At 42.0% G+C, this 12,647-nt stretch overlaps 1 protein-coding gene across 1 annotated transcript; it reads right to left on the bottom strand.

Annotated features, from left to right (window-relative positions):
* Positions 1–4,986: 4,986 nt before the first annotated feature.
* Positions 4,987–12,144, bottom strand: RALB (RAS like proto-oncogene B). Its single transcript, XM_010224084.2, has 4 exons — positions 11,967–12,144; positions 10,899–11,107; positions 7,958–8,135; positions 4,987–5,864 (listed from the first exon to the last, which is right to left on the bottom strand). The coding sequence occupies exons 1-4, from the start codon at positions 12,078–12,080 to the stop codon at positions 5,745–5,747; spliced, it is 621 nt and encodes a 206-aa protein (XP_010222386.1). The 5' UTR covers positions 12,081–12,144; the 3' UTR covers positions 4,987–5,744.
* Between the last annotated feature and the right edge of the window lie 503 nt (positions 12,145–12,647).

Genomic DNA, 12,647 nt, shown 5'->3' with positions numbered 1-12,647 from the left:
GGTTGAGAAACACTCATCTAAAGAGCGAGCTCAGTTTGTTGCTGTTTTCAAAAGGGGGAAAAAAAAGCAAGCAGCAAGTTTCCTTGTCTTTCAGTGCTACATGTATGCACAAGTTTGTCCTCAAGTTCTGGTATTTTGCCTCCGAAGCCAACATGCATAAAACCTCCGATAGCCTGAACACTAGACTTTAAAAACAAACTCTATAAACTGATTATATCAAAAACATGATTCTGCCTCAAAGCCAAGTAACATTGAAGGGAACTTGCTGCAAACTCTGGAAATTAATCATCTTTATCAGGAAGGCAGCTCCAGAGCATATGGGCTCAGTCTTACCTCAGCATTTCACCTCCAGCCCCTTTGCAGTTACCAGGCCCAGGAATCCACTTACAGGCGTTTCCCTGGTAGATCCCATTCCCACAGCAGATGCAGGAGTTTGAACTGGGGAGGGGAGGAGAGAACAGGGGGATTTTGAATAGAATATTCCCCCACCCCCTTCACAACGACATCTTTATCTGTCAAAGCAAAACCCAGCATTTTTAGTTACCCCTAGAAACAACATGTTTTGTGAAATACTGCACAGTCCCACCAAACAATAAGCATTCTTTCTGGCATGCAAATCAGTGCTCAGCGAGCAGGACAAACTTACACTTGCAATGCAAACTGCTATAATGCCATAGAAATCGTAAAGCCACCATCCTCATGAGAAACTGGATGTTGTTACACACTAGAACGTTTAGGCAAAATTAACATCAGCATTTGCATGCAAAATGAAACCTTTAATTTAGAACAAGGAGTCTAACTGCACAAGAGAAGGACGCAGCAGAGCAACGAGAGCAGCGGGCCCTGGTGAGGGTGGATTTCTCCATCAACCCAGGTGGCAGGTGAAGGGCAGCCGCGCGCGGCCCAGCCCCTCTCCATGGCAGAGCCTCGCGCGCTCGGAGCCGCCAGATGGAGCCAGCAGTTCTCGGGAAGAGGCGCCCGGGCCATCCCAGCACCGGGACGGGGCTGCAGCAGAGGACACGGCAGCACATCCGCGAGCCCGAGGGCTGGGCACGCGGCTGCAGGCCTGGCCGGAGGGGCAGCAGCAAGAGCACGTCCCCCTTCTCAGCTGTACGGCAGCGACAGCAGCGCCCGCGCGCAGCTTGCTGCAAACTGCCCTTCTGGGCAACAGAAACACGATTTAACGGGGTGTGGAGTCTATCCCAAGGGGCTAAACAAGCACCAGAATTTTTACTAAAGTTTGTTCATCGCAGATCTGTGTAGAGAATTTCGTCTAAAACACTCAAAAGATTAAGCAGCAATATGTCTACACACTATTACTTATTTCATGTTATTTGATCTCCAAAAGTGACCAGTGAAGGAAGGAGGAGAGTAAGGGACATCTAAACAGTCGGCAAATGGTCTGTTGCAGCCAGGTCGTGGGTAATTAAGATGAACTAGTTTGATTCAAACCACTGGCAGCTCAGTACAGAGACCAGGCTGCAGACCACTTGTCCAGAAAAACGGGAGACTTCAGTCACCTCCTCCCCCCTCTACAGCTTTTAATATAACCATATTACAAGTCTGATACAGGCAGGTTGGCTCTGGAAACAAAGCCATTGCCTGGCTAGCTCAAAAGCCAGTAGACTTGCTTATAAAAAACAAACCCCCACACACCTAAGACCCCTATCAGACAGACATGGTGCTTTTTCAAAAATCATCAAGAGTAATAAAAATGAATTGCATTAGCCTGGTAAGAGTGACTAGTTTTACACATGAAAAACATCTGTGCAAGTCCAAGGCAAAGCTCTCAAGCCATGTAATGGGGGAAAAATGAACTTGCATTCTATAGTACAGTAGAAATAAACAGTTTAGAGGCAGGTTTATTAAACCTTGCCATCACAATCACTTCCTCTATGCTAAATCTCTTTCTTGGTGTTAGAGATAACACCTTCTCCTCCCAAGAGAAGCACCTGCCATTGCCGTGAAGTAGGGAGATTACAGTGAGAATCAGCTTTTTTGCCCCCTTTCCTTCAAAGTCAACAGGAGGTGAACACAGCAACATATTCTTATAGCAATTAAAGAAAGCTTCTGTCCACATGAGCTCTAGAGGGGGTTGCATTGATAAGCAGTACCCTCCTCTTATGGAGGAGGAGAGCGCCCTGTCAGATCCCAGCAGCGCTTTAACGTTCAGGAAAGCTTCAAAAATCACAACAAGTATCCAGTTAAACGAGTTCTTCCTCTTACTGCCTTCAAGATTGCTGCTTTGCACCTTAGGCCTGAAATATTCTAAAACACATTAGCTCCGCAGCACACAACTGGAACTTCAGAGGACTGTTGATACCATACTGAATTTTAATGCCCAGTAGTGTTTTTCTCTGTTTTCATTAAACCAAGATTTTGCCCAGAAGTTACAATTAAAGGAAGCCTCTACAGAAAACACTTGGCACAGAGAGCTGAAGATATTCTTTATGCTTCATCTGAATGCTCATCTGGCAAATTCTCACCCTATCTAGGAGGAGTCAGTCTAGCCTCACTCTGGAGTGTAACTTGCTTTTTAAAGTAGAACTTCACACTGGACACAGCATCTTACAGCAGTGGCTTGCCTTCCGCATTATTATTTGCTAGAGTACTTACAGAATAGCCACAGCTAAGCCAAATGCAAAGGACTACATCCTTCCTGCAGGAAACAACTCCTTTCTAATACTAAAGACATTGCCCAAGAACACTACTCGAATGCTTGAGTTAAAGTGCACAGTCAAGTCTTGCAAGACTTTATGTATTAGCTACTTGCCCATAGTCCCGCTCTAGGGAGAAGATTTCAGGTTAGATTATATTGACTGGGATTTTAATTACCTAACACAAAAAGGCTGCTAGAATACATCAACTTCACAAGAGCTCCCAATTGTTCCAGCTACAGAGCATGGCAGCAACACACACATGTCAAAGCCCTCCTTCATGTGCTCCAACCAGTTATGGAGATTAGCAGCTAAAGCTTCCTTTACACTGGGCACAGGGAGCCCCAAATCCAGAGGCAGCATTTCTGCTCTCATCTTTTACTCTAGTCAACCAACTTGAGGCTGATGTCCAAACAAGCCAGTCTGGAGGTCATTCAAAGATCATTGAACTCCACTGTCCTCAGAGGAATAAGCACTGAGGTACTTCCATCATGGGAGGTAGAAGCAACCATATTCCAGGCCCAGGGAGCAATTTTATTGCTTTCCTCATGTTTACCACAAAAGGATACTAGAATGCTGCCAGATTTAATCTCTAACCTTAGTACTTCTAAAAAGAGAAAAAAGTGACAAGCTGAGACCATGGAAGAGATTCAGCATTTAGCAACACAATAGCAAGGATCTCGTTCCACACAAGCTCCATCTCAGTGGTAGAGCTGTTATCAGGGGAACAATAAGCTCTGTGAGAACAGCACACAGGCTGTAAGAACAACAAGAGTCTGCTCCAAGTATAACTTCACCTGTGCCACCACCTACTGTAACCTGTACTGTCTGCATGGAGAAAGAGAACAACCACATGGTACTCAAGATCCCAACCTGGAGCTATGCACATGCAACTTCAGAGTTCATTATTCCTAGGGGAATAAGTTATTGCTCCCAATTATGAGACTTTCTATACATTGTCTTAGAGAAGCTTGAACTAATTAAGCTTATGATGAGCTGAGTTTATCCACTAGATGAAGGTTTAAGCTGAATTTTAGTTCAGACCTAAAGGTTACGTGAGCTGTCTTCTTCTAGAAGCACATCTTCATTTGCTGTATGCACAACATGCACTCAGCCTTTGTCTGTGGAAGGTCAAGATGAAGCTTTCCAAGAAGTATTACAGCTCCAAGCACCCCGGTGAGTGTTTGAACTGTATCTCATATACAGTCTCCAGTGACAAGTTCTACGAGCCTCCAGCCTCTGCTTCAATAGCAGCTGTGTAGTGCCTTGCTAATTATCTTGTTTCAAGAAAGTTTACAGAATGGGCTAATGATTCTTCCAGATCATACAAAGTAACAAAAACAAAGGAATTGAACTTGACAAGAAGAAAGATTACAGCACCTTTTATTTAGTATAGGTTCCCCAATCCAATGAGTTGCCTGACAAGGAGAACTAATTATGGAAGACAATGAGTTTATGATAAGTCCCTGCAAAACCTCAGACCAATAGAGGCTCTAATGTCTAACACATTTTACTCTCTTCAAAGTTCAGAGGCAGAATGCACAAGAGCAATCTAGTACATGTTAAAAATTCTTCTCAAGCTTAAGTTACAATACAAAGTACTGAACAGTATCTGCTACTCCATCTCAAGAAAGAGCAGTATTTGTTAACCTCGTGCTGCAGCGTGCTCATAAAAAAATCCCGCCCTCCCCCCCCCCAGGTAACTGCATTTTAAGCATCTGGTACAAGCAAGATACAGTTACTCCTTTATAAAACTGTTCATTTCTTCTACATACAAGTCCCTAATTCACTGAGAGACTTCACAATCAGCGGTTAGTAACTGCACTTAAACTGTATCAGGATACAATTTAGGAAGCTGATAAGATGGTGAGCTAAATACTGATTTTTCTTCCATTTCTAGGCTGGTTCTGTCAATTAAAGTGACCACCATAGTATAACTAACAGTAAAACTCCAAATGTGTCTCCATGTGCTAGGTTGCTGTGCATAGAAACAATACATACAAAGTTAACAGCAAACAACAGACATAGCAACTGCTTAACTTCATTTTCTTTTTGACACCGTGCAAGTCGCTAGCCAGCTAATCACTGAGAGGTAGCATGTTTGCCTCGATTCCAGGTCGTGGTTGTGAGGTGTTACCCATCTTCCTCAAAGTATTCATGCTCAAGTTCCCATTTCTCCAACATGATCACAAGTGTTGCAATATAAGCAGAACAGATGACCAACACGTGAATTTTCAGGCCAGTACCAGGGAGGACGACGATGATTGATGGAGAATGACTTTAAATGAATCTAGCCACAATATGTGGAAAAACCCAGGACAGCATTTCAAGGAAATGGTGGCAATACAATTCCTTTCAAAGACAGTCTTGCAGTTATTTTCTCATCCTCACATCACTAATTTAAGAATGATAAAATGGGGAATGCACCTAGCCAGTATTTAAATACCAATGGTTGCATTACTTAAGTCTGAATCGAGTCCATAGGCTTGATTCATGAATGCTGTATTGACTCAGCTGAACAGGAACAAAGTTAACTTGAATGTTGAGTTGCCTCTCAAATGTCAGTTGCTATTTATTAAATGAAGGATGGGGAGAAAAGCAGCAGATTTAAGACATACCAGTGACCACTAGCAGATGATAGAGACTCAAACCTTTACCAGATGCCATCTAAATTGTCTGTAGTTTGCAACAAAGGGCAAAGACACTGAAAATTGTTCAAACCGGAACAACTGTGCTTGTTAAGGCCAATAGAGGTTCAAGAAAAAAACACTCAGAGAAACATTAAAATATACTAGGAAGTTAATATGAAAGTACTTGGTATAATCAAACAGAATTATTGTAGTTCTGAGACTCAGTATATATCTAGCCTTGAAAGACACTGGGAAGACAAAGCCCATTTCCATATAAGTAGGCATAGGTTTGTTGCATACCAGAAATGGTTTCAAAGTTCTGTTTTCACATTTTGAAGGTGTGATATGCAAAGCAAGAAATAAGGGAGTCAATACAGACTTCCTTTCATGAATCCAGCCCTATATCCTTAGTGGTATCTTATCCTGCCACCTGTAGATGTTAACAGTTCCCCGAGCATCACAGTAAGCAACATCTTTCTTTAAAGCTTTTCTTGTTCTTGCCACTTTTCTTGCCATTCTTGTCTTTGTTTTCTGACATTTTCTTTGCTCTGATTTCTCTCATTAGATCAAAGAATACCTGGAAGAGGGAAAAAAAGATTTACAACAAGTTCTGCTGGCAGATGACCAGTATTAGGCAAAAACATAAACACCACACACACTATATACACCCAGACTGACATAGATATACACAGATGCCCGCAGCAAACTCAGCAACACGACTGTGAAGTAGAAGGAAGTAGGGCAGCCTTATCCGATTACTACATCATCCAGCAGCCTGTTTCAAGAAGCTTCGCTAAAATATCATTCTTGTTGGAAAACAATACACAGCAGGGTTCAGGGCTCACAAGAAATTTGTCCCTGACACATCCAATCAAGCACCTCATGTGTTAACCAGGGAAGTTTAGTCTAGCTCTGTCCAAGTACTTCAGAGCTAAGACTATAGTAGGTAGTGGCCTGCTTGTTTTATAAGTGGGTTCTACCAGTAGCAATATTATGGTACAGAAAACGCTCTTCATAGAGATATTTAGAGAAGAGTGATTACTCTGATTAAGTTTCACCAAAAACTCTAAAGATTTAACAGAAACTGCAAATTTGATACCTAGGCACATACCACCAGTAACGTTCAACAGCTATTTCACTGCAGAGCAGTAATGGGAAGCTATGTTTTTGAGCCCTGCAGAAGAGCAAGAGCTTTCTGCTCTGCTTTCTGTTGCTCTACAGAGTTAGGCTTTAAGTGAACAGCTATACATCTCTTGGGTACTTGGAAACAAAATCTTGTTACTGAATAGAAATAAGATTCCTTTCTCACATTCAAAACCTTCTTCTGGAATGGTTTGTTTTGCCACATTGCTGACATTCCTTGTTACAGTGCCTGTGAATATGGCTTAAAGAAAAGGTCTAGATCACCACATCTTTCTAAACTGATGTTAGGCTCAGAGACCACAGATATACAGCCATACTCTCATTAAACTCAACCAATAAAAAACATCCAGTTTAATAGAAGAGGGCTAAACGCTTTTTGGTTATATTAAACAGCTCGGAGGCAAAGACTGCATCCAGGTATTTCTATTTCTTCGTACTTACCCATTTTTGTATCTGACAGTCTAAACTTTCCAGTGATTCCCCACAGTTAGTTTCTTCTCTAGATTTAAATTGTCTCATGTCTTTTACAGCCAAAAGATATCAAGAGCTATCTATATGCTGTTTTAGCCAGGGATCAAGCAGTCACATGTTATTACAGGGTAACTCATGTACCAACAGCACTTTTACCAATAAATTAATAAAGACTAGGAGAAATTAGCAGCAGCTTACAAGTTAGTTATATGTGCAATCTGGCTAGCTGCACGCATTCATTTGCGTTTGTAAAGTTCAAACAGGTGCAGGTTACCAAACCAAACATTTGGACTCCCTAGTAGACCAAGCAGTAAAGTCTTGCTGGGTTTTGGTGAAAAAAGGATATCACCTTTTTCTAGCAGCCCCTAACTACATTGAACAAGGTGGGGAAGTCCAAATCTGTTGATTTTCTTACTGATTCAACCCTGAACAGTCAGCTCATTTTCTTCAGGAAACACCCCCCAAAGGCAAGGCTGATGCAAGAAATCAGCAGCACGAGCATGCTGATGAGAATGACGAAACCTAGACCAGTATGGACACGCAATAAAAATGAGAAAAGGAGATGGCAAAGAGCTTTCTATAGTTCAACACAGTCCTGGCAAAGGGAAAAAAAATGCAACATCAGCCATACCTTGTATAGCCCTGAAAGGAAGGAAAACAGAATTTCACAGGCAGCTATAGCTTATATGCTTGCTATTTATTTTAAGAGGACACAGGCTATAAACAAGGTAACACCTGTGGTCCTCCTGCACACTTCTGAAGCCCTTAAACTTATCTACCCAATGTATTACTGGAAAGCTGGTTCAGATGCAAACACCTAAAACAAGAAAATAGTATAACTTAGTGGTTCCCAGCTCCTCTAAACTAGGCACACAAACCTACATAGTTCATTGAGTAATTGTTTTAATAACATACACTTTTCACAAACTCAAGTGTGGACTTGCTTTTGTCACACTTTAAAAACAAAAACCATGCTGCATACACACAAGAGCGAGTCACTCAGCTACTAAACAAGTTAATGATGTTACTGTAGTAGAAGTCAGTCTTTTGTCTTACCTTATCTACATTTGCTCTAGTTTTAGCAGAGGTCTCTACGTACTGCACACCCCACTCCTCTGCCTTACTTCTAGCCTCTTCTACAGGCACTTGTCTGCGCTCTTCCAAATCAGACTTGTTTCCAACTACCAACAAAGGGATTTTATCCTCTTCAGCCTTCACACGGAGAATCTGTTCCCTAATGCATCAGGTATTCAAAATAAAGATATCTGTTAGAAACAGCAGGAAAAAAAGTAGCTTATCAGGAGCAGATTGTGTGGTCTGCATACTTCTGGTGTTTACAGTGGTTTTTAATGTTTCCCAGTTGAATACACATTTTTAAACAATTACAAGTTTAATATACTAATGCTATGTGCTTTACATTAATCTAAAGTTCATTTTTCCAGAATAGCTGTTTCACCATTTAGTTGGAATGTTTGCTACCCAGGTTTTAATAGAGAAGAGTTGTACAGCAGAACAGCAACTCATAGCAGCAGTTCATATCTGAATGAAAGAAGTGTCACATCTGCCAAGTTTCAGCATAATACTTAGTGACAGTCTTCAAGCTATATCCCACCTCCACATAAGCCCAGGAAGCATCAAGGCTTTGCCAAGGCAAGAGGTCAGGAAAAGCATAAGTAGTCTGCAAAATCATTAATAAAGGCTATCCATGCAGCATAAGAGAAGAGTTACTGAATAGTGTTAAACTGGACTAGCAAGCTTCCTTCTCTAAAAACTCCATAAAAAATATGGAATTAGTACTAACCAGGATACCCCTGTTCATTCCTAACAAACCTGCCAGCACCTGGGAGAGCTGATTGAGAGCCACGCTGCACATGAGCCTCAAAGTCAGTGCTGCTACTGGAGCAGCAGCACAGGCAGAAACCACACAGCACATGCTGCTGTCCTTGCACCCTGGGAGGGCTGGACTAGTGCAGTTGCTCTCACTTTGCCTTTCATTTCCTTATGAACAGGAACCAAAGCAAGCAGGGTGCTACCCCCCTTCCACATTACACCGGGTTTAGCTACTTTAGATGCTGGCATTTTCTGTGCACGAAATAGCTGAATGAATTTAGAATGCAAAATACTGCATTAAGACCGAAGCCGACAGTCCCCTGCTACAGCAAACGGTACCTTCACACATCGTTAGACTGCAGGGGCATCGAAAGCAAACACTGAATGCACAGCACCAAGAGAGCTAACAAGGCTTAAAATACACTCACAGTTAACACTCAATCTGTTCATAAGAATTTTAAAACTTACAAGATCAACAATTCTGATGAATAGTTTAGCCCATGGCATTGATGATTGATGATTCCTACGACTATGCTACCTCTTCCATGGAAAAAAAGGGGGGGTTCCCAAGCAGCCAAATCTTAGATTTCAGGAAGTTACATTTAGCTAATTCCATTCCACATTTACTTCTGAACTATTGAAGAGTAGGAGATTATCCATCTCAAAGGTTTTAGGTTCTAACTCACCTGCCTTACCTAACACACACTGCCTGGTGCTTCACTGTTTGGTTGTGCTGGAGTCTAGAACCAACAAAGTTCATCTAGTTTGGGCAGGAGGGTTGGGTGGGAAGAGACTGCCAAGATAACTGTCCTTTTCATCTCAAGGTCAAGCCCAAGGCTTGAGACTATGATTTTGCTTAAATATGCAGGCAAAAAACCCATGCTGAATACTTCCAGGAAGCACCTCATCCTTTTCCTGTTTTTGAATGGCCTTTCCTCCCTCTTGCATCAGGCAGAGCACTGAACACTGACTTTTGCAGCCCAGAGATGCAACTGTTTAGTTGCTTCAAATTCTGCAAATAGAAGAAATAGGGGAGGATAGCTCTTCTAATGCTCCCTATAAGGTGGCCATCCTCCTAAAAATCAGGCAAAAGTCACTATGTGACTAAGGAAAGCCTTCACATATCTTTTTAAGAGATTCAGTAGTTTCCTAGCACCACAGGGAAGTTTTAACACATCTAGAACTTAGACTCTCCCAGAGCATGGGAAAGTTAGCCCTTTTTTCTTAAAAAAAAAAAAAAAAAAAAAAATCCTAGAAACAAGTCTAAGTACTAGTGTTCAGCAAGGTAGACACTTCCTATTAGGACCTTACAGTACTAAAGCTAACTGAACATAAGCCAAGCTGATAATTAAAGGGTTTCTGTTCTGGCAGGCATTAGAAACTCTAACACTCTCCTTATGTTTTGGAAAGTTTCACTCCAGGTTGCACAGCTGTCCCAGGAAATCTCTGAATTGCCCTCTCTGCTGAGGCTATAGCTATTAGCCAATGAAGGTCAGAATATCTCCCCGGAACCTGCCTACACGAGTTCTGAGACGAGAGCAATGGATCAACCCCCCACCCCAGTTCTCTTTCATACTACACAAGCCATTTCCATGCTCAGGCTGGTACTGATTTTTACATCAGAACAGCTAATCCTGGGAACAAAACTGAAGCACTTACTACTGCTGCTTGTCTTTCTAGGAATACGCCTGCCTACAATAGTGGTGCTTGGCTGCCAACCCTTGTTTGGCACCCAGCCATACCTGAGAGTGAAGGCTGATCCTTCCTTTCCTTAGAGCACCTGCTTCCAGCAGTAAGCAACAGTGTCTGAAATCTGGCCAAAAGGTAGACTTAATTCCAGAAGTACTGCTTGAAGATAATTAAACTCCACGTTTACCAAGACTGAAGAGTTGGCTGGAATGCACAAGTTCTAGGAGTCCAAGAATCTGTTACTTGCCTTAAGTTGCTGCTGGCATGAGATACTCCTAAGTTAAATGCATGAGGACAACTATAGCCAAAGGCTACATATAGTGGTTTTAGTTACCAGTTACTTGAGAACAGAGTTGTTGGACTGACACCTTCATTGACCAAATGGGAAATGACAAAAGATAGAGAGGTATAGTTTAAGAAAAGCTGTCAGAGCGGCATAGGATCTAAATCCAAGCTGCAGCCACCACCACACACTTACCGAAACTCTGCTGTTGCTGTAAAGGATTCATGCTCCGTTATTGAGAAGACTAGAAGAAACCCTTCCCCGCTGCGGAAGTAGTTATCTCTGATGGCTGCATAATCCTCTTGTCCTGCTGTGTCCAGAATGTCTATCTGAACTTCTTCACCATCCAGAACTACTTTCTTTCTGTAGCTGTCAGCCTTAGTAGGCTCATAGTCTTCCACAAACTGATTAGCATAAAAACAGGAATTAGTTTAAGACACTGTCCAATGGCACTCAGTATTTTCCTGTATCCATTTTTCTTCCTAAATTCCTCATGGCCTTTCCATAGTTCAGTTACCTAAGTTGCATCATTTAATTTTACTACAAAAAGAAAATTACTTAAGCACTTAATACATCAAAGAGTCTGCTTAGTTAAGAGAAATAGTCTTGCTAGATGAAACTCTGTCCAGCAACTTCAGCACAGTTTAAAGGACAAAGGAACATCTAGTATAAGCTGTCAGCAACCTGTTATCATACCCACTTTAAGAATAAGGCATTTGTGAACACACCCAAGGTACAACTATCTGAAGTTTAAACAGGTGCTGACAATCGTGTTCAACTGCTGAGCATGAAAGAATGCTCCATAATTACACAGGCATAGAGCTGCCGGGCATTAAATGTTGATCTGACCCCCCCCCAGAGCCACTGCCAGTTCAGCTTGTAATTTTGCTGGCAACACAGGTCCAGTGTGGACAGGTCCAGGCCCACAAACTCAGGTCCAGTGAAGGCATCTCATCCTTCTATCTCCTTCCTGTCTCACAGGACATCAAAAGGTTGCATGATGAGTTCTCCAAGCCAAGCCTAGCTAGGTTAAAGCTTATGCCAGATGAGCTACACCTAAAGACTTGTGCCCTCAGGTTAGCCTTGACATGGTATTCCTTATGTCAAACTCAAGTCAAGGAAGTGTCCAGTCAGCAACTGACACTCTGCATTATCTCAGCAAGGTACCAAGACCCATCCTGTTTGTCCCCAGAGATGCAGCCCACTGAGGTATCTATCACCTCATTAACCTAGTAAGCTGCAGCACTGCCAAACCCAACTTACCTCATCGTACATAAACTGAAGAGTGAGTGCAGATTTGCCTACACCTCCACTGCCAACCATGATCACTTTGTGGAGGGCCAAGGAACTCTGGTTCTTGCTCTTGCTGGCAGCCATTGTCCTGTTCTCCACAAATGCCAAATGCCAAGCAAGCAATTAGATCTGCAAACAGAAGGGAAAAAAAAAAAAAAAAAAAACAGTCAATACCCATAGCGTCACTGATGACACGATGGCAGTTTGCCATTATCCCACTATTGGTAAAAGACCAGAATAAAATCCTGAGAAGTAAGCCATTCAAATATATTAGGACTCAACTTGTGAACTTGTGTCACTGACGTCAAAAAAAAGGTATGAACCAGGTATTGGAACAAATACCTGCCATTTTGGCAACAGGGCCCCTAATACAGACAAAGGCTTGTCAGAGAAGCTGCTGGTTGAACAAGCTGCTCTTATTTGTAAATCCAACTTCAGGGACTGCTACCTAGAGAAGTTGTCCATGAAAAGACTTTCTTCTAACATCATAAAATTATTTCTATAGTACCTATTACAGGACTTTATATCTTTCTGAACTATTTATGTGAATGCAGCTTAGTTTCAAACTAAAAACAGAGCTATATCTTAGATCTACTCTAAGTAGAAAGATGACTATCTCCTCTACACAGGAGCAGAAAGAGCAGCAATAGA

The sequence above is a fragment of the Tinamus guttatus genome, unplaced genomic scaffold (assembly GCF_059628265.1).
Source record: "Tinamus guttatus ecotype Peru unplaced genomic scaffold, ASM5962826v1 Tinamus_guttatus_pri_ptg000060l, whole genome shotgun sequence".
In the NCBI taxonomy this organism is placed as follows: domain Eukaryota; kingdom Metazoa; phylum Chordata; class Aves; order Tinamiformes; family Tinamidae; genus Tinamus; species Tinamus guttatus.
Note: the sequence above shows the minus strand (reverse complement) of the source record. Positions and strands in the feature narration are given on the sequence as shown.